Here is a 21,608-nt window from a genome sequence, read left to right as displayed (position 1 = left end):
TTCGTGGTCGACCGAATGCAGTTCAAGAATTATATGACATTATTTGATTTCAGAGTTACTTTCTTATCTGGATTACGTGAATAGTCAATCTTAACACCATTTACCTAAACAGCCATCAAAAATTATTCTTACCATTACTCTCGAATCAAGTCAAAGCCAAGGGCTTCTGCCATTGAAAACAAGCTCACTTTCTTTGGTCCAGGTTCCAAAGTCTCAGAACCCTCAGAGTTAGTAGAAATTCGCTTTCGTTTCTTGTCTCCACTACAATCCAAATCTTGTTGTTCGGATTGAACCTTTCCATGCAAGAAAAAGTGATGATTTGCATGAGGACTTTCTGTGCATGTATTACTGCTGTCACTACTGTGATCTGATGAATCAATATCATTGAAACACTTCTCACAAAGATAACACTGATCACAATTCTGACACACAAACAAGGCTCCCTTAATTTTTGCTTCGCAAGTACTGCACGAAAGCTGAAACGAAGGAGTTACGGGTATGGCCAACGTTGCAGCAGAAGTAATCATATCCATTACATTGTGGTTGACATGGCCCTGCACTTGCGGTGGTGAAAAAAAACAATCATGGCACAGATGAAAGGGAGAGGCATTCACATCGGTGCAGTGCTCCTTGACGAAACAACTTTCTGCACTAATTAAATTCCAACACGAGTCGCATACTAGGGCATGAGAGCGTCTTTGAGCGATCAATTGTTCTCGTATTTCATCATAGATTGGATCAATGAGTGCCCTTAGAAGGTGTTTGGATCCTGTAATTTCCCGTTGTTTGACCTTGTGTGCTCTAAGAAGAGTCTTAAAACAACCAATGTGATAAAACCAATTTTGCATATATTCGTGATATGAATCCTCAAAAGACATGCATCCTCTATGCTCATCGGTAATGGAATGATGGCAAGAACGACATTTGGCTCTATTACTCCTTGATACTTCCACGGAATAGGAAGCCTGATTAGGCTTATCTTCAGAATCACTCTCCTGTGTTTGGTATTCAAGAATCACGCATTGACTCGCCAACGTAATAAACTCTCTCTTCTTGTTGGAATCCAATTGTTCAATATCAGAGGCAGAGCAATGATTAAACTGTTGATGAACCGTATTCTCACAGTGGTAGCGAATGCAAAGCCTCATCCACAGAGAGCAATCATTTAAAAGCGATGAAGAATCTTGATTCAAACTTGCACCAGAAATTGCCGCAGAATTCGGCATTCCAAAGTATTGCTTGTTACATTCCGATAACTTGATCAAGGTTACAATATCTAAAAAATCAACAATATAGGAAACCAGTTCTGGCATTCGGAAAAGCATGTCTTGCAAGAAGGCAGGTCTGTAGGTGAGAGGTATTTTCATTTTTTTCTTCTGTTTTAGGGAAAGTTTGGATTATTAGATTCGTCTGTTTTCATAAGCAACATCTTTTTTTACTGCAAATTCAGCAGAAAACAGTTTTCCGCGGAAAACAAAAGAAAACTCTGAATTTTATAAATTCTCTATTATTTCAATTTATTTTCTATGTACATGAGAGAGTTGTGAAAAAGAATCTTTTAAAGTATTTACAACTTAGGGTTCGTGAGGAATATTATCACACGATAAGGAGTTAGTGTTCGTAATGGAAAAGTAGCATGTGGTTATTAATCATTAGCATGCCATGGGAGAGATGGGATGATGACATCTTGTCACCAACTTTCTGACCACCACGAGGTGAAGATGACTGGGGTGAAGAATGGTGTTCAGGTGAGGTTGCTTCACCATCCGAAATAGTATTGACAAGCTTTGGTTTTAACTTGTTCAGAATGGGTTCTGCATTCTGTAAACATTGACTATACAGATCCGAATAGGTCAAGCCGCGAGTGGATGAGGAAATTTCTTCGAGAAGTTGAGGGGTTTGTGTGACTTTTTGGCTTGAATAATGGAAATCATGTTCATTCGCTCCGAAAGGTCTGCATTGTAGAATGGATATGTGTTCCAGAGATGTCACTTCATCCATTTCCTCTTCTTCACCATGCATGAAAATATGAATAGGAACCCCCTCATCATAGTCATACATGGTTTCAATCACTAACTTGTTCATACATTTGGAAATGGAGCCTGGTTCAAGTTTTTGTGATCTCTCATAAATGAATAAGGTCTCTGAAGTCACCAACACTCGCTGTTGTTTACTGTTGGAAGTGTCACATCCAACTGTAACGTCTTGGTCATAATCAAAGTCGTCTTGACGAACAATAATATAGTCATCCTCGATGGCTTGACGAATCACCTTGCCAATAAATCGAATAGGCATTCGACTATTGGCTGAACGGTGGGAATTAAGGCCCAGAAAATTATCGTATGCCTTCAAGACATACTTTACATGTTCTGAATCTTCATTTCCAAACCAGAAGGGGATTTCGATAGGGCTTGCTTCGAAATCATGTTCTTCGTGGCTACCACTGGTAGCATCTTCATGTGTAAATAAGTGGTCTTCTTCATCATCGGTGTAGTAGTCGTCGTCTTCATCTTCCTCGTCTTCATCGAGAAAGGCAGTGGCACGGAAATAGCTTTTATGAAGGTCACAGTCGCTATCCACGTCTTCGTCGTCATCGTCAAACGATTGTTCATCGGCATCATCGTCATAGTCACAATCACTACTATCGTCTGACATTTCAAATGAGTCTGTCCTCATTAAGACGTCTCCTTTCCTTTGTCTGCTTCTGATGGCACAGAGGAGCAATATGGATTAATGGAGCTCTCTTGGTTGTCGTTTCTGTGGTCCTTGGGGCCACAAAAGACAAATGGTTGTTGTAAATTCATCATTTCGTTAATCGTTAAATCAATACTATTTTGTTCTCTACTTGATGGCGCGGCAGCACAAGTCAAAATCTTTGTATCCTGGTGAGTGATGTTCTTGTAAAGAATGGCAAACTTGTCGTTCGTTGTCGTAATGGTTGTTGTTCCAGCAAACATGGTTGATTGAGTGAAAGAGGTTGTTGTTGTTGGTAATGAAAGGGAACATGGAAAATATTGTGGTTGTTGGGAGTGAGTGGGATGTAGTTGGTTTGTAGAGTTTTGATGAACACTAATTTTTCTTCAAACAAACTGCAATAAATTTTCTTTCAATTTCTTGAATTGGCTAATTGGTAATGATTTAAAATTCTTGTTTTCGATTCAATAACTTTAAACGCAAATCTACTTGTATGGATGGGAGTTAAAATGGTCGCTACAACTATTACGAGGCTTTGATGAAACTATAATCAATAAATAGAATTCTTCTAAATTTGGGTGATATGAAAGAGGTTACAACTAGAATATAAAATTCTCTTCTTCAAAATACGTGATATTCGGAATGGGCTATATCTGCAATGATCTATTATTACTAATAGGCTACTATGAATTGATGGTATATTGCGTTGGCAATGTGATGATGAAGGTCTATTTCTTTTTAATTGTTGTTGTCTGATGATGGAACAAAATGCGTCCGTAAATTATTTTGAAATTGCTTGAATTATTTTTGGTTTCAAGTTCCCACAACAGCAATGGGAACTCTTTAGGGGCGTGAAACGTTTTTTAATTCGAATTTCAAAATACAATTCGTTGTATGAATGAAACCAAGAGGGCACTGAGGTTCTTCACGAAAATGATAGCAACCAACAATACAGGTCAATGGTACAATTTGGGTAATTTTGAAAAGCACATTGTCAATTTTCATAACTTGTTTCACATTTACTTTACAGAGACCTAATTTGGCCAATTTACAAGATCCTTAATACATCTGAATAATTATTGAATAATCACAAAAATTTGTTTGTTCTTCCTCTACAAACAATCACAGTTTGTAGAGTTCTCCTCCTTCAAATCATGAACTTCTGGAAATGGTTTGAAATATTGTGCATTCACTTGTTCCTGTGTCAATACGAATGGATAGCCCTCACCCTCAATCAATTCAGCCGTAACATGTTGCTCTGTACCATTATTGGTCTCACTCTTCTCGTTGTTGCGTAAAACCAACTTGTATAAACCAAATTTTCCATTTCGATATTCATTTGAAAATCCATCGTCCAGATACAATAAATTTTGACTGGAATCACTGATAACAGCACTGTTCGTATTTTCACTTCCAAACACATGATATTGAATTGGACTTGTCAATGTATCATAAATGCTTTGCTTGCTTTCAGCTCTCATTGGAATTATACTTCCGGCCTTAACAAGAACAATGCTCTTATCCCAAGTAATTTCAGTAAATTCCACTACTTGTCCTCCTTCAAAGTGACGAGATGGATTGAAAAAGTCGTAAAATCCACCAGGATGCGGTGGTAAGTAGACTTTTCTTGAGGTTGCTCCCTTTTCTAAAATTGGAGCTACCAACAAGGATGGTCCAACAAAGAGCTGTGTATTCTCAAATTCTGAATTGTAGCAATCGGAGTCATGTGGGAATTCCAACCACAGTGGTCGAATGAGAGGAACATATTCCTTATTGGAATTCGTTGCATACTGGATATAGGTATACAAGTAGGGTGCCAATCTGTGCACGTGTGAGATAAATTCAAAAGAACGATTGTTTGTGATGCATCACAAGTTCAAGATTATTTCATGCTTTCAAAAAACACATACCTATAACGTAATTTGATAAACATTCGACATGCCTTTTCACATTCCTCACCAAATGCCCAAGCATTTTGTTCGAGAGTATCCTTGGTGGAGTGAGATCTAAAGAATGGATAACACAGGGCTCCCAATGCAATCCATCGAGCATAGAGTTCAGGATTACAATCTCCAACAAATCCTCCCACATCAGCACCAACCATCACTTGACCTACCAAAGACATGTTCAACAACATGGCAATACTCAGTTTCATATCATCGAACGTAGAGTTGTTATCACCACTCCAAGACCATGCATATTTCTGCACACCAGAGTAGCCACTACGTGTGAGAAGGAAGGGTCTTTCATTGGGTTTCACTTGCACGAGACCTTCGTGTGAAGCACGGGCCATAAGTTGTCCATATGCGTTATGAACGAAACGATGTAAAATGTTGAGAGTGGTACCATTACGAAGAGAAACGTTGTGATCCACGGCCAGTGTGAATGTTTTAAATGTTCCATCATTGAAAACAGCTGGCTCATTCCTACATTTTGGTATTCATTCAGTCAGATTGATTATTCATATGTTGATATGTTGTGAATAAATTTTTGAATAAAAATAAATTTTCAAACAATTAGTGACACTTACATGTCGTTCCAAAATGCATGAATGCCTCGATCCATCAAATCTTGATAATACTTTCCCCACCATTTTCTCACTCTCTCATTGAAATAATCTGGGAAACAACATCTAAATGGCCATACTTGTTCCACGTAGGTCTCTCCCTTCAATTGACACCATACATGCTCTTGAGTTCCTTCAGCATAGACTTTGTACTGTTCTGGCTCGGTTTGGCTCTTTGAAATTCCAGGATCAATAATGGCCACAAATCGTTGTCTATTGTCCAATAATAAATGATTGGCAAGAGCAGCAGGTTTTGGAAAATGTTGCTTTGAAATTGTGAAACATTCAAATTGATTCATATAGTCAATATCCAAATAGAAAACGTCACATGGAATGTCATGTTGAATAAATCCATCTGAAATCTCTCTCACCTTCGCTTCTGGATAGTAACTCCAACGACATTGTTGAAAACCGAGTGCGTACATGGGTGGAAGCCAAGTTCTTCCTGTAAAATTTTTGTGTGAAAATTGTTGAATAAGTGAGAGGGGTGTTTCTCCAACAAACAAATACATGGACATGGTTCCATATCTCTCAATAGAATTTTTAACAATTTTCTCCTCAGTCTCAGGTTTGAAAAGAGTCAAATCCCATTCTTGTCTACTAACAGTGTCTACAAAAATAGCAGGATTCAATGAAGAGCTAGAATTAGTAGCTGGTCCACAGAACATGAGAAATGGAGTAGATTGATACAATGGATCAGAATTAAATGAATATCCAAAATGGTCGTAATTCCACATTAACCATTTTCTGCCGTCTTTTGACAAGTGGCCACTCTTCTCTCCAAATCCATAAACTTTTTCTTTGTTCAATGGTGAGAATGCCATCAATGTTTCATACAAACTCTGATTTTCAAAGGTATAGTCTCCCGAATACTTGGAATTTGCATCCTTATTTTGAATGGGAATTGAATGAGTCACAAATTTGTGTGAAAATGTGAGAGATTTCACTAAAACAGAGCCATCATCCTCCTTATTTTCTATCAAATCTAGAGAAAATACAGAGCTATTACTATTCTCCTGGCTTGATGGTTGGGTACCCTGATGATCAATTATTCGAATAAAAGTTTTTCCGTGACCTCCTTTGACTCGCACATCCCAATACCATTTACAATGTTCCACCTTCTCCTCATCACCCTGAACACAAGCACTCGATGGAACTAATTCCAGAGTCAAAGCCGATGAAACTAATTCTTGTTCCTTCTCAATCGCAAACGAATCTAACGTGAGATGAGATTCATCGGGATCGTTCACTTCCAATCTCCACATGAAATCAGACAATGCCAATAACGAGACTTGTACCAAAGGCTGTGTGGGTTGTTGTTGTGATTGCTGGTCCAGCACCGATGAAGAGATAATTACCACACGAGAAGCATCATGTGAAAGAGAAACTGTCAGTGGTGTGGAAGCCATTTTTTTGTTCCAGAAAACTGACCTTTTGATTACAATCAAACGGATTAGTACTGATTTAAATCACCACAACAACAAACCTCAGTGGTGATATCTTACTTTTGAAACGGGTTAATGTTTATAGCTCATGACAATGTTTATCAAAATCTACCTTTAAATTGTCTTGTGAGTTAGCGGGGAGGGGGATCGAGAGCGTAGCTTCCATCGACTCAATCAGCAAGCTAAATTCCATTTTGGGTCTAACTTTATTCGTCGATCTGAGCCAAAGAGTTCTCGGTAATTGAGGACATGGATGTCGAGACTTTAATTATACACAATTATTGTGCATTATACTTGCATTGAGGAAAGTTTGGCAGGTCACATTAGTATCTTGCTGCATTTTGATTTCGAGATGTTGATCTCTTGCTGTTGACGATCATTAAGATGAAAAAAACTCATGTGTAAATCTGCTTGGACCAGTTTGATTAACAAGGAAAAATAATAGAAATTCATATAACGATCTACTTTAACTTCCAATAAGGTATACGTACCCTTATGTACGCGCAGTATATGATTCATTATGTAATGCCACAATTCGTGTGTTAAGATGTACAAATATAGTTAGGCCCAAAATGGAAGGCAAAAGTCTGATTGCCTACGCTCTCGATCCCCCTCCCCGTGAGTTAGGGCTCTTAAAACAACACCAAAAAAATATGCCTTCACAAGGATGAGTCATCCGGAAATCAAGATGGCCACTACCACCCATACCATGAACACGAATCGGAGAGAATCAAGATTGAAAAGAGTGATGGCACATTTATTTCCTTCAAGAATGATGATCCAGACACAAGAGAATGATAGTACAACCAAAGCAATGAATAGTTCCCGAAAACAACCATCATCACCATCAAACAATCGTTTAGATGGTACAGATGTACCACTATCAAAATCATCAAACATGAAAACAACTACTTCTTGGTCCATTCTGTCATCACTTTTGCAATACTTATTGAAATCTAATTTATTATTCCGAGCATGCCAAATTGATGAAAAACAATTCAAAATTCAGCAAGATTTTGAAAACTTGAATGCAACTCCTCTTTTGAAGGATATCAACATGTCCAAAATTATTCACAGTGATAATCATGATCATCATGGAAATACAGAGAACCTCTTTGTCCATCACGCTCCCGGTACAGATGAGAAGAGAGGCTTAGTAACAGCTGCAGCTGGTAACCCAACAGCAACACGTACCGCAAGTAACAACAACAACAATACAACACCTACAGCAACAACCACTCGCTCGGATCCAACTTCTCATCCCGGGATTATCAACAAGTTCATTAGAAGTTTTCAAGGAAATCCACCACTCTCGACGGACTCCATTCAAGCATTCAACAATATTCTCTTTTTAGTGAATTCAATTCCTCCTTCTGTGAATAGTGTCAGTATTTTTGACATCATGTTAAGAAGTTCAAAATTGGATTCAGATTTACTTCCGTTTTTGGCTCAAGTTAAAATTCCAAAAAGTGCACTCGGTGGGACAGATTACAAAACCTTCATTAGTACATTGTCTCGAGTGCAAATGTATTTACCAAGTTGGTATTACAATTCGTTAGTATTGGCCAAAGCCCTTGGAGATTTTGACTCCATTCTCCTGTATTGCGCTCAACGTTTTGCAAGAGAAATCAAAATTCAAAAAGCCATCACAGGAGCTCTCATTTATCCTGCAATTATGACTACCATAGGTCTATTGGGAATTACTTTATTATTGACACGAATTTTACCTCAGAATATTGCAATTTTTGAGAGTATGGGCCTCACAGTACCCTCGTTCTTGCAGTGGACAAATTATCTTGTTCGAAGTGTTCAATATCACTGGTTGGCACTTCTCTATATCATTCCCTCGACCATGTCATCCGAATACCTGCCATTCAAATCATTTCTCAGGTGGCAATACATCAAAATGCACACTCCTTTGGGTAATTTGAAATTTTTGCAAGACAAGGCCACTCTCTTACATACATTGTCTCTTCTCGACAAGGAGCAAATTACTTCAAAACTACTCATTGTTTGCTCGAATATTAGTTCAAATCCAATTCTACAGCACATGGTCGAGAGTATGGCAAGTTTGGCCAAGTATGGTGCTGGTGCAGATGACGTTTTGGCATACATGTTAAAACAAAAGCACATTTTCTCGCCGTACGAAATTGCTTATTTGCAAGCTTGCTTTATGAGTGGAAAGCACAGCATTATTCAAGACGGATTGAAATATGTCTCGCAGATGATACTCAAACAATATACCCAACAGTTGCAGACATTATTGAAAATTCTAAACCCGGCCACTGTGGCCATAATTGGAGTATTGGTGATTGTGATTGCTGTGCTTGGTATTTATCCAATGATTGCCCTGACAGGAGCTGTCACTGCAAACAAGTAGTTGATTTGCTTTTAATGCCCATCATGTTGTCATATTAATTCAACCAATTCTCTCAACATGGATATCAACATTGAGAGATTTGGATTCTTGTAATGAAAGCTTTGAGCTGCACCATGTGGTTTTTATTTTGAGAAAATTTTACCGACCAAGTTGTGGAGCTTGTGAGAGGCAGAAGGATTCAGATCATGTAACAATTCCATACATTCACCTTTGTGTTTACAAACCCCTTTATCAGACACGCTCTGAAATAAATCCTTTCCAATATCATAGGCTGTTTTTTTCTGAAAAGGCTTTAATCGAGAATTGCTGCAGCAATTCTGTACCTTGAGACCCTTATTGAGAGTTTTAACTTTTAACAGCATCTTGATCGTTTCCATGGATCTGTTCAAGCATGCCCAATGCAATACAGTACCTCCATCACAGTATTCATTGCATTTCAATGCTCCTTCAGCAATTAAATACTTGAGTATTTTGGGTTTTGAAGTTGTGATGGCTTCTTGAATAAATTGAGTTTGGGAGAGAAAAGGGTTCGACTCGGTTTGTGTCCAAGCTTCCACACAGAACACACTGTCAATAAAAGTAAAATATCTAACAAGCATGTTTTTGAAAAAGGATTCTAATTGTTCAACGCTTCCAAAGCGACTGAAATCCAAATGTCCTTCATCAATGTTATGATGATGATACGATCCTCTCAAGTATTCTCTCAAAATTTCCTTTTCAACGTCTATAAAATGTATCAGCGAATGAATAATATACTGAATGACTCGTTTGTCCTCTAGTGATGCAATAAATTCAAGCTGATCAATGTCTTGCACAATATCCTGAAGCACTCGGTAGGGTTGTTTTTGACACAACTCATTGATAATATAATACTGCTTATGTTTTGCAGCGTAACCAAACATGCTTAGTCCCATTACATCCTTGACATTGAGGGATTCACAAAACGCTTCATCTCTAACCAAGACAAAGGAATCTGGACACTCCAACAAGTAGTTGAGTCGGTCCACAAAATTCACAGGTAAGTTGCCTTGAGAAACTCCAGTTGACTCTACATCTTCTGTGTACGAGTTATTAATGATGTCAATCATGTCTTTGATATTTCTTCGTTGTTTTCTGGTAAGAAGGATTTGATGAATTTTTGGAGGCACATAATGATAGTCAGCGAAGGTTGAAAAAAGCGGCCTTCTTGTCAACTGCGCACTTGATGACGCTGTCTCTGGTCTTGAAGGTGATTTTTGGGTACTGTCTCTAAATGTTTTGCAAAACACTCCTCCTGGTATGTGAATGACTTCTTCATCGTCACTACTAGCTTCCTCGTCTTCTCCTTCAGAATGAAATTCTTCCTGACCATGATTCACCATGTCCTCGCCATTCAGCTTCTCTAAAGGTTTAATTTCAGATGGTCGCACAAGTTTAAAATCAACAATTTGGTAGGTGTAATGTTTTTTCACAGGTTGAACTTTGGCATGACCATTACATGACTTGCGGCGAGGTTTTGGCATGCTGTCACAAGAATCAGCATTGTCACTTGGTACCTGCTCCTCGCTTTGGTTTGTGGAATATTTGGGAATGTCATTTGCTGGACATGAGTCCTCAATGGAGTTAGGTCTAATATTTGTTTTGGAATTGGGTGGCAGAGTCATGTGTACATAAATTGTATCCAGATATTTGAACGAATGTGACAAGTTACTTCCAACGACTACGCTGGTACAGTGAGACTTTCGTCTGTGATTGCCATGACTCACGTGCTTGTCCACAATGGGTGAGACGTCATCCTCATGTTGGATATATTCATGCTTAACTTCGAAGCCCTTCACAAACGAATCAACCTTAATCGTTACGGAAATGTATTGAGCATGATTATTGGTAATGTTTGGTATGTAATTTTCAATTTGAGAAATGTGAAGGTTTTTAGGAGTCACCTGATCGCCACCTATTGTACGTTCCAGAGATCTCTTTAATGGCTCGCTGTTGCAACGTTTTGTCATGACTGACACAGTGGGACTTCGTTTGTAAAATTGAGGTGTTGGAAAAGAGGTATGATGTTCATAATGAGGGTGGCCATGTTGTTCCTGTTGATTGCAGTTGTGTTTTGAGTGTTGCTTGGCCATTTGACTTCCACTTTCACTTGTATGAGCCTTCTGATGAATGGGAGGTAAAGTCACTGGTTTTGGGTTTTGCTCATGGAATGACGTATCCTCTCGGGAGTCATCATGATGCAAATGTTCCACAGACGGCAGATGTTCATGCGGATGAGTGTGTGAGCTTGGGTTTCTCACACCGTTTACGGAAGCACCTTGGACAACCTCAATAATCTTTCCACAACATTGTTTGAAAAGAGCATTACAGTTTGAGGAGGAATTGGGAGAGCACAGAGTTGTCTTTTGTTGGGAATTGTGTGCTCCGCTTACATGGTCTTGCTTCATGATAGGTTCAATCGGCGAGAGGTCATGATGATGATTGAAGATATTATGTACATTGGTTTGAAATGGAATGGGTTCAAGGGTGATACTTTCAAATCCTTTCATGGAAGAATTGTTGGAAGAATATTCATGGGATGATTGAGCTGAACTTGTGAGTTTAGACTTTTTTCTCTTCTTCTCCGGAGCAGATACGTTTACACCCGAAGAAGAAGATGATGATGATGAAGAATCGTTTGGATGATGTACTATCATGGTTCCTTTTTCTTCATGATAATGTTGTTGTTTGAACCAACTGGATGATGCGGAAAAGAAGCACTCGACAGACCTTCGGAAGGACGTGTATTTGTTTGAGTGCCACTAGTAGAATTCATATCGGGAAATGATCTTGGATGAGTAAGTGTGTTCAATGATGAACCAGCAAGGAGCTGCGTGTTTTTTGTTTCAATTGGTTTTTCTCGAGTATCGTGTCCCAATAGACACCTCTCAAGAGCCACCAAACGAAACACATTTTCTCCATTTTTAGAATCCTCGTTAATTTTTTCTTTTTTGTTCCTCAGACCATGGAGTATGCCATTTAATTCCTTCTTTGGAATGATATCGGCTCAAAGAGAGTTGAATGACCCTTAAAGTTGAGAGATTTCCAAGACCAAGTGTTAACGATCATTCCTTAATAAGACAAGGATACCCTTTGATGTTGCAAACTTTTAAAGTTTCACATGCACACCTTAAGGTTATCCTTTGAAATATTAGGCTCCCAAACGGACGTATCTTATTGGTGGCACTGTTCCTCATTATGCAACATAAAATATCTTCCACATGTTCCAATTTCAAGAGAAAACTAATTTGACTTGGAAAGCAATGTTGATGAATAGAACCGTCAACCTTAATCTGCTCAACTTGATGGCGGTTTCCAGAGGGCCTGACTAATCTGCAGCCTCACAGAGGTGGAAATGATTTTAAACAATATGCAAGCTTTTAAAGAAATGAAACGTTTGTTCCAAATCATTCCACTCTTTTCATTTTCACAAAAATTATTACAAAAAATGAACAAACAAAACAAACACAATCAACCACTCGTCCAGCCACGACCTCAACCAATGATCGGAATGAAGGGAATGAATTTTTCTGAATTATGTCAGGATGAGTGGTATCATATTTTGAATTTTTGGAAACAACATTCTTGTTGAACGTGTGTATGCGAGTTTCAAAACAATTTTATAAAATTTCAATACATCAAGTTCTCCACAAGATCATGATGATCAGAGTCCATGAAATCACAATATCTGACATTGTCTGAAAATATTTTGTGGAAATTTGAACTCGACATTGAATTTGCAGACATTTGAATGGATGACAATCATTCTTTTTCGGGGATGAAGGTGTTCGATTCGTTGCTGAAAGTGCTGTATTGACAAGATTGAAAATTCTCGACTTGACCACATGTAATATAAGTCAAGAAGGAGCTCGATGGCTCTCTCTCAGTAAGAATGTCAAAAATTTAACACAACTCCATATCATGTTTAACAATATTGGAGATGAAGGATTGAAATATATTGCCGATAGCCCTTATTTGTCGAATTTGACAAGTCTTAAAGCAATTCGAACGTACATTGGCGATAAGGGCATCATGGCGCTGTCACAAAGCAAAAACTTGTCTAAATTACGATTTTTATCAGTCATGGGCAATAGTATTGGAAATGAAGGTGTAAAATCTCTCATTGACGCGTGTGGAGTAAATTTTCCACACATTCATACTTTACACTTGGGAAGAAATTACATTACCGATGAAGGAGCCAAATACTTTCTTCAAAATGACTACATTTTCAAGAATTTGTTGGAATTGAATCTGAGTTACACGAAAATTCACGAAATGGAAAAGATCATACCAGAAAAACTTGTAAATTTGATGGTATTTTACTTTGGCATGAATGAAATGATCACGAGAACAAAAAACAAATGACATGTTGTGAAATAATTATTGCATGAATAATAATTTGACAATTAATAATTCAAATAAAAAATTGGATAAGGAAATTGTTTTGGCGGCTGTGCACTACTAACAAGATAGTAGAGCAAATCTGTTGTCGACTGTGAGTTTGCTAACGCATGACAAACAACAAATTTTCGAGCTCGAGTCCATCACCCTTCACCTGTCAATTTCACAAACAAAAAAAATGCGCAGCTTCTCCTTCAAATCCAACAACACGAGAAAGATTTCAGTGCAACTGAATCCCACTCGCACCGAAGACTACACACTCTCTCTCGATCAACCCATCGATGACCTCCTCAAAGAAATTGCCACTCGACACAATCTCTCTCCATCCTCCTCATCAAATTCTCTCAAAGCACCCACGACACAAACGTGCGAACTTCACGTCACCAACTTTAAATCTCGTAAAGTTGTATGGGGTACATTGGTCAAGAATTTACTCAAAGAACAATATCAAGTCACTCTCGAACCTCCTTTTATTTGAATCAGTCTGAAGCTGCCTCGTCTTCTCAAACTTCAATGACTTCTCCAGGTCGATCAGCGAGTACAATGAACAAGACATCACCTGGTAATTCGTATTCTTCATCGTCGACGAGTTCGACCAGTAATCATACGACATCTGTTCCTATCAATGCCAATTTGTCAAATATTTTGCTAGCGAATGAGTCATCCTCGACATCCACGACAGCAACTACTTCTACAGCAATGAACAGAAATGTCTCGGATTCGGTCGATCAATTGGTCGATGAAATTACACTCTCTCCAAAGAAGAAGACTGAAGGTGCGGCAACAAATTCAACAACAACAACACACCTCGTCGTCGACGGAACAACAACCCGAAAAACCAAAAGTTGGACTTCACTTGTTGTTGAATAAATTGGCCAACAAGGAGGCCAATGCTGCGTCTTCGTCAGGAACACTCGATCCTGCCACTGCCCGTGGAATGAGTATTATGAAAATTTCAACAAGTTCACCCGTCTTGTTTGGTGGTTTGTTGGAAAATCACTTTCCGAATGGAACTTCAATTTCTGTTGGAAGTATTCCACCCGTTCTTGAGAAAATGCTTTCGTATTTGAAACAAGACAGAATTCAGAGAACTCCGGGAATTTTCAGATTGACTGGATCATTGGCAGAGAAGGAACGATTTATTCAAATGTTGAATGAAGCTCAATCCAAAGGTGGTGATTTATCACCTGTTGTCTTTCCAAATTCGATTGACCCAAATATTGTGTGTAATTTATTAGTGGAATATTTTAACAAGTTGGATCGAGCATTATTTGAACCTTTTCACAGATTTGTGGAAATTAATGAAATGACTTCTGACTCGGAACGTGTGACTGCTTTGAAAAAAGTCATTGATGAAATGCATCCAATTTATAGAAATGTCATTAGAGATTTCTTTTATTTCCTTGTTCAAATTTTATTGTACAAGGAAGAGAATCGTCTCAGTGTCAAATCATTGTCTGTAGTGTTAGGACCTGCTCTCCTTCGTGGTAAATTAAAGGATGACGATGAGGCCACCAAAATTCTGGATAATAATAACAATAGCAAGAAGAATGCACCAGTGAATGCTACCACACTCATTTCCACTCGTCAATTGTCACAAAAGATGGTTGATTTTTATGTTCACACTGTTGGACAAGTCATTGAAAGTTATCATTCCGTTTTCGACGAAGACGAATTGGCTGACTTGCACAAATTACATCACAAGAAACCCAAAAAAGCAGACCCTTCCAATCCCAACAAGACACTCGATGCATTCATTCAAAAATTGCAAGAACACAAACAACGAGCTGGAAGTACCATGACGAATGTGAAACGTCACGGAGAGTCCACAACTTTTTCTGCTTCCGATGGCTTTTCAGGAAGCACACCTAGAGAACCAAAAAAGCCAACGACCAAGAATGACGAAGAATGGGAAAATATTCAAAAATCATGGATGCAATTTGTTGAAAGTTGGAAAAAGAAGTATAGTGACGAAAAACAAGCGCATGAAGACACTGCAGAAGCTGTAAAAATTACAAAACAAGAAATTGAATTTGAAAAGAAACAAATGAAGGAAGAATTGAACAAGATGAGAGATCAACTCGACGAAAAGAAACGTTTCATTCTGCAAAAAAGATCCGAATGGGAACTTCAAAAAGAACAACTTCAACTCAATTGGGAAAACGAAAAGATCGATCTCGAAAAGGAAAAATCTCTTCGATCCAAAGAAATTCAAGAGAGTCGTGAACAATTCAAGCAAACACTTGAATATTACAATGTTAAAAATTTCCAAATCGATTCCATTATGGGCGATGAAGAAGATGATGAAATTTCAAAAACAGCCACCAAAGGAGAACATTCTGGAGATGCTACTAGCGAAAGCACAACCTCACCAGCTACGAATCGAAGCGGTGCCTCTCGTTCCGTCATTGGAGGTCAGAAAATTTCTGTGGATTCACGTTTCAAAAAGAAACTTTCCGATGCCTCCGCTTCCGATAAACACAAAAAGAAGCATGACGATGATGAAGATTCGGATAGTGACGATGCCAGTGACGATGATACCACCACGACAAATACGACGACAACAACTACTTCGACGACCACTCGAAAAAGTAATGCTCTCTTCACCGATCTCGAAGACAAGACTCCACAATCCTCACTCGGAAATGCCTCTCCCTCTAAGAACATCTTCCTTCCAAAAGACAAAACTTCTCACTCGTCGTCTGAAGAGGACAATGACGATCCAGCTCACACCAAACGTTGTGCAGCTTGTAAAAAGAAAATTACAGGAGAATATATGGAAACTTCGGATGGATATTACCACAAACCATGCTTTAGTTGCTGCAATTGCTCGAAAGAAATTACAGGTCCTTTTGCTACAGTGGCTGGAAAATTCTGGTGTGCCACATGTATTCAAAACAAGAACAAGCATGTCAAGTATCAAACCAAAGATGAAAATGCAGAGAAGAAACCAACCAAACCCACTGCTGCAGCTAGTGGAGAGTTGGAATGTTCTGCCTGTAAAGAGAAAATCCTCAATAAGGCAGACATGGTTAAGGCACTCGGAAAATGTTTTCACAAACAATGTTTCTTGTGCCAGAGATGCGGCAATGAATTTGAGAATATGAAATTTTATGACTTGATGGGTGACCCAGTTTGTGCAAATTGTAAACGAAAATCGATCAAATCCAAAGTGACGAAATAAATTGTGAAACCTATTTATGAACTAAATTTATTAAGTTTCAAAATTTTATATTTATTTATTGCTTGTGCCGAGTGAACTTTGAGTGAAAAAATGAAAGAATCACCAGAATATCAATTTGTGTATTTTGCTCAGATCGGAGATCTTGCACGAATGAAACAATGCTGGGAAGAACAGAAAATTACTAACATTGATTGCTATGGATTAATGGGAGTATGTATGAAGCGGGTGATCCAATCCTTGAACAATAGTTAAAAAATTGATTTTAATATTTTCGTAATGAACATAAATATTTTCAATTATTACCCTTTCGGAATGGGTTGATCTTGTAGAAAGTAAGCATAATAAGTGTGATGCATGTATATTTTGGTTTTTAAATTTCACATAATTTACGCTTGATGAAAGAATGCACTGCATTGGGCTTGTTCTCGAGGACATGTTGAAATTGTTAAATATTTAATTCAAAACGGAGCAAATGTTAATAATTTAACGACACAGGTAAGCTAGAAAATGTTGTCTTGATCACAAATTTTAACAAGATTGCAAAATCAATTTCACACAACTGATTTCCAGTTTCGGGTAAATACAAAATGATTCATATGAAAATTCCATTCATACAAATAGTTTTTTGGTACATTTAAGCTTTCTGCTCTGAACACTGCTGCTTTTTGGGGAAATTTAAAAATTACAAAAATTCTGTTGAAACATGGAGCTGATAAATGCATTCGACAAAGTGTTCTTGATAATGGAAAGAAATCATTATTATCCGTACATGAAAGAGAGGAAGAGAAAACTCCAGAAGAAGTGGCACGATCGAAAGGATACGTTCAAGTGGCAGATTATATTGCAAATTTTAATTATGACAATTATCAAGTGAGAAAAAGATCAAAAAATGTAAGTATTCGAGTTGTGAAAATTCAAATATATACTGGATATGATATGGAAATGAATGGAACGACACAATTGTGACCTAAAGAGATTTAAGAAAAAACTTGTTTCCATTCTGTGGCTTTCCAATGAACATGATGGTTGTTTAGTGTTACATTCGACTTTTTCAGACATTTCCATTCAATGTTGGCCATTTGTGAATTTAATAACAAGTACAGAATCAGTTTCATCTTGTTTAATGAACACTACCTCAATCATGGATTCAATCCAATCTTATGAAAGTTCAAGTGCAAATTCGAACAATGAAGCAACTGTTCTGGAAGAATCAACAACATCCAGATCAGAAGAAGAAGAATCATTATCAGCTCGTTCGGGGCGACAAGAATCATCATCGCCCGTATTAACCACCTCTCCAACAACAACTCCATTCAAAAAACGAAAACTCATTCACACCAACTCGAGTGTCCGATAGAATAGAAGAAAATCAATCCCGCCATTGAAATAAACTTTTGATAAAAAATATTTAAATATTCGTAACGTTTGAATTTTTACACACAATGCCTCCAAAGAAGAAGGAAGAGGAAAAGGTTGGTTGTTATGATGATGGATTCATTGAATGCTCATTTGAAAATGATGCTGATTGGAACGGTAATGATTTTAACATTGGTTGAACAACAAACATTACAATGATCATCAATTATGTGGATGAAATAATATCATCATTTTACCAACATCATTAATTACATATGAATGTAGGGTACTGCTAAAATTACGACGTTTTTTACATTGAAGAAAAAAGGTTCTAGTAATGACAGTAGCAACAACACCAACAACACAAATTCATCATCATCAACATCTCCGAGTGTCAAACTTAAGAGTACTTCTTCTTCCGAAGATTCCAAGTGAGTATTCCATCGAATTGAATTTATTTCAAAAATTATTATTTCAAAATTATAACTAATAGAAATAAGCGAAAGAGAGATTCCAAAAGTAATTCCATTGATTTTGAATTATCTTCAGATGACGACGAAGAAGATGTGAAACTTTCCAAGACAACAACACCTACCAAACAACAATCCACTCCAACCAAGAAATCGACCAAACAGTCCGCAGCATCAACAACTGTGCAACCTCATGAACTTAGTGAAGATAGTGATTTGGATTCAAAAAAAAAGGAAACTAAAACGACAACTCCAACAAGACCCAATACTCGATCACAAAGTAAGGCAATGACACCAGAAAAGAAATCTTCTACTCCTGTCAAGACCTCATCTTCGAATTCAGAAAAGAAAACCAAATCACCTGCAAAAACCACTCCAACGAAACAATCTACAAAAAAGTCCAAAGTCATTGCCGATGATGAAGACGATGAAGACGATGATAAGGATGATGATTTTAATGAAGATATTGAAGAAACAATTCCATCCAGCAAGAAACGAAAGATGACAGTCCCTACTCCAGAAAAAAAGGTTGAGCAAAAGAAGAAAAGAATTCTACTAAGGACACGACGAAAAAATCAAATACTTCTGAAACACCAAAGAAGAAGAGCTTTTTTGACAAGAGTGCTCACGAAAACAAAACTCGAGCTAAAAATCCAGGATGTAAACAAGTACCAAAAGGAAAACCCATGTTTTTGGAAAAGAAGGCATTTGTGATTACAGGTCAAATGGAATCCTTAGATAGAGAAGAATTGGAAGATCTTATCAAACAATATGGAGGTTTTGTTCGTACCAATGTTTCTGGAAAAACTGATTATGTTATTGTGGGAGATGATCCTGGCGAAAGTAAAATGAAGAAAGCAAGAGAATGTAAAACCAAACAAATATCAGAGGATGACTTTCTTGAAATGATCAGAAAATCAAATCCTGATGGAAAATATGATGAAGATGGAGATGTTGCAATGCAAGATGCAAAGCCATCTCCAAGGGCGAAATCTGAAAAGGTGACAAAAAGTAGCAAACCTAAAACTTCTGACAATGCACTCAGTAGTGTTGTGCAAGTTTCTAAGGAAGTGGTTAAGGCACGCAACGGTGACAATGATCAACTCTGGGTTGAAAAATATAAACCCGACACTTCACAACAAATTATTGGTCACAAGCAAGAATTTAACACACTCTTAGATTGGCTCAAGAATTGGCATGAAAATTATGAAAAAGAAAGTAACAAGGCTGCTGAAACAAAAGGTAGAAAGAAAGCAGCATCATCCGATTGGAAGAGAGCTGCCTTCCTCTCAGGACCTCCAGGAATTGGTAAATCGACCACAGCTGCCATTGTTGCGCGAGAGGCCGGATTTACTCATATTATTGAAATGAACGCCAGTGATGCTCGATCGAAGAAGGCCATGAAAGAAGAAGTTGTGGAAATTTGTCTTTCAAAAAGCATTAAGGACTTTTTCGGAAAACCCAAGACAAGCAGTAGTAGCGACAAGAAGAAGCAAACCATTCTCATTATGGATGAAGTGGATGGAATGTCGAGCGGAGATCGAGGAGGTGTTGCAGAGCTCGTTCAAATTATCAAGCAAACACGTGTTCCAATTATTTGCATTGCCAATGATAGATCCAAACCAAATTTAAAAACACTCATTGCCAATTGTTTGGATGTAAAATTCAGTCGACCAAACAAGGCAACCATTGCAAAACGAATTTTAGAAATTTGCAAACAAGAGAAATTGAGTATTGACTTTAATGCAGTGGAATATTTAGTTGAATCTCTCAATAACGACATTCGAAGTGTGTTAAATAATCTTCAATTGATTAACAGATACAGTACAAAAGATCACATTGCTTACAAGGATGCCAAAGAAAATGACGTGACAAAAACGAGTACTACCGATGGAATTTTCGATGTGGTACGAGATGTCTTTGCTCCAAGCAACAAAACTTACAATGAGCGCTTAGAGGACTATCATTTCGATTCAATGCTAGTGCCACTTTTTGTAGAACAAAATTACATTAACATTCGACCCTCTGGCGTTTCAGACAAGGAACGAATGGATCGAATTGCTCTTTCTTCCGATTCCATCTCAATGGGAGACGTTGTTGGTGCGAAAATGTTTAGAAATATGCAATTTGGAAATATGAATACTCATGCCTTTTACAGTACTTTATATCCAGCTTATTTTGTGAGAGGATCTTTCCAATCCTTACGTGCCTATGATCGATATTTCCAATTCCCAATGGTTTTAGGTAAAGGAAGTACGACCACAAAGAACTATAATCTATTAAGGGCCATTCAAAAATCAACTTCTCTGAAAGCAAGTGCAGACACTAAGGAAATGTTGGATTATTTACCTCTTCTCTCTAAAACTTTATTAACACCATTATTAGAAGGAGGAAAAGACAATGTCGATGAAACCATTGAAGCCATGGATGAATATCAAATTTCCAGAGATGAATTAGAATTTATGTGTGAATTGACAACCTTTAAAGGTAAAAATGTTTCTGACACTCACAAGGATTGGTTTTCACAAGTGGACTCGAAAACCAAAACAGCACTCACCAAACAATACAATAAGGTTCACAAGGGATTCAATAAGGTCACTGCTGCCATGGCAAGTCATTCTGAAAAGGACGATGAAGAGTTGAATTCGGGTGATGAAGACGAAGAAGATGATATTCAACTTGATAAATTTGTGAGCAAGATGAAGAGTATTAACAAGTTAGAATCATTTGAAAAGAAACGAGAAAAGGCAGATAAAAAGAAGGAGAAAGCAAGTAGTAGTGGCAGTACTAAAAAAACGTCTTCGACACGAAAAGAAACCAACAAGAAGAAGAAGTAATTCGTGTTAATGACCAATGAAGTCATTCATTTCATAGATCTTTATACCTTTGACGAGTGTTGAAGAACAACGACAAATGGTGTTGGCAATTGGTCTGGTCGACCTGTGGCGGATCTGCTCGGCATGTCGACATTTTGAGAAGAGATAAATGCCTTTACTGGTTTCCAAACATGTTTTTTATGATGAAATGGTTGTGTCCGTGTCGACTATGTCAATTGTCTTGCCGTATTTCGCTCATGTCCGAATATTCGCTTTCC

General features: G+C 37.8%; 11 protein-coding genes across 11 annotated transcripts; 6 read left to right on the top strand and 5 right to left on the bottom strand.

Moving 5' to 3' along the window:
* Nucleotides 1–134: 134 nt before the first annotated feature.
* C9374_012832 (uncharacterized protein) lies at nt 135–1,367 on the bottom strand (the record flags this gene model as incomplete). Its single annotated transcript, XM_044688642.1, has 1 exon — nt 135–1,367. The coding sequence occupies one exon, from the start codon at nt 1,365–1,367 to the stop codon at nt 135–137; it is 1,233 nt and encodes a 410-aa protein (XP_044542274.1).
* A 244-nt stretch (nt 1,368–1,611) lies between these two features.
* C9374_012831 (uncharacterized protein) lies at nt 1,612–2,655 on the bottom strand (the record flags this gene model as incomplete). Its single annotated transcript, XM_044688641.1, has 1 exon — nt 1,612–2,655. The coding sequence occupies one exon, from the start codon at nt 2,653–2,655 to the stop codon at nt 1,612–1,614; it is 1,044 nt and encodes a 347-aa protein (XP_044542273.1).
* Nucleotides 2,656–2,675: 20 nt separating this feature from the next.
* Nucleotides 2,676–2,957, bottom strand: C9374_012830 (uncharacterized protein; the record flags this gene model as incomplete). The annotated part of the gene is made up of 1 exon (XM_044688640.1): nt 2,676–2,957. One exon carries the CDS (start codon nt 2,955–2,957, stop codon nt 2,676–2,678), a length of 282 nt encoding a protein of 93 aa, XP_044542272.1.
* An 849-nt stretch (nt 2,958–3,806) lies between these two features.
* C9374_012829 (uncharacterized protein) lies at nt 3,807–6,669 on the bottom strand (the record flags this gene model as incomplete). Its single annotated transcript, XM_044688639.1, has 3 exons — nt 3,807–4,515; nt 4,605–5,120; nt 5,225–6,669. 3 exons carry the CDS (start codon nt 6,667–6,669, stop codon nt 3,807–3,809), a joined length of 2,670 nt encoding a protein of 889 aa, XP_044542271.1.
* A 724-nt stretch (nt 6,670–7,393) lies between these two features.
* On the top strand, nt 7,394–9,085 carry C9374_012828 (uncharacterized protein; the record flags this gene model as incomplete). The annotated part of the gene is made up of 1 exon (XM_044688638.1): nt 7,394–9,085. One exon carries the CDS (start codon nt 7,394–7,396, stop codon nt 9,083–9,085), a length of 1,692 nt encoding a protein of 563 aa, XP_044542270.1.
* A 122-nt stretch (nt 9,086–9,207) lies between these two features.
* Nucleotides 9,208–11,760, bottom strand: C9374_012827 (uncharacterized protein; the record flags this gene model as incomplete). The annotated part of the gene is made up of 1 exon (XM_044688636.1): nt 9,208–11,760. The coding sequence occupies one exon, from the start codon at nt 11,758–11,760 to the stop codon at nt 9,208–9,210; it is 2,553 nt and encodes an 850-aa protein (XP_044542269.1).
* A 1,264-nt stretch (nt 11,761–13,024) lies between these two features.
* C9374_012826 (uncharacterized protein) lies at nt 13,025–13,468 on the top strand (the record flags this gene model as incomplete). The annotated part of the gene is made up of 1 exon (XM_044688635.1): nt 13,025–13,468. The coding sequence occupies one exon, from the start codon at nt 13,025–13,027 to the stop codon at nt 13,466–13,468; it is 444 nt and encodes a 147-aa protein (XP_044542268.1).
* Nucleotides 13,469–13,682: 214 nt separating this feature from the next.
* C9374_012825 (uncharacterized protein) lies at nt 13,683–13,982 on the top strand (the record flags this gene model as incomplete). The annotated part of the gene is made up of 1 exon (XM_044688634.1): nt 13,683–13,982. One exon carries the CDS (start codon nt 13,683–13,685, stop codon nt 13,980–13,982), a length of 300 nt encoding a protein of 99 aa, XP_044542267.1.
* Nucleotides 13,983–14,017: 35 nt separating this feature from the next.
* Nucleotides 14,018–16,688, top strand: C9374_012824 (uncharacterized protein; the record flags this gene model as incomplete). The annotated part of the gene is made up of 2 exons (XM_044688633.1): nt 14,018–14,279; nt 14,350–16,688. 2 exons carry the CDS (start codon nt 14,018–14,020, stop codon nt 16,686–16,688), a joined length of 2,601 nt encoding a protein of 866 aa, XP_044542266.1.
* A 90-nt stretch (nt 16,689–16,778) lies between these two features.
* Nucleotides 16,779–18,045, top strand: C9374_012823 (uncharacterized protein; the record flags this gene model as incomplete). Its single annotated transcript, XM_044688632.1, has 4 exons — nt 16,779–16,898; nt 17,091–17,183; nt 17,310–17,579; nt 17,662–18,045. 4 exons carry the CDS (start codon nt 16,779–16,781, stop codon nt 18,043–18,045), a joined length of 867 nt encoding a protein of 288 aa, XP_044542265.1.
* Nucleotides 18,046–18,130: 85 nt separating this feature from the next.
* On the top strand, nt 18,131–21,351 carry C9374_012822 (uncharacterized protein; the record flags this gene model as incomplete). Its single annotated transcript, XM_044688631.1, has 4 exons — nt 18,131–18,160; nt 18,330–18,475; nt 18,538–19,042; nt 19,114–21,351. 4 exons carry the CDS (start codon nt 18,131–18,133, stop codon nt 21,349–21,351), a joined length of 2,919 nt encoding a protein of 972 aa, XP_044542264.1.
* Between the last annotated feature and the right edge of the window lie 257 nt (nt 21,352–21,608).

The sequence above is a fragment of the Naegleria lovaniensis genome (genome assembly GCF_003324165.1).
Source record: "Naegleria lovaniensis strain ATCC 30569 chromosome Unknown tig060, whole genome shotgun sequence".
Lineage (NCBI taxonomy): Eukaryota > Heterolobosea > Eutetramitea > Acrasida > Naegleriidae > Naegleria > Naegleria lovaniensis.
This window is presented reverse-complemented; position numbering and strand designations above follow the sequence as displayed.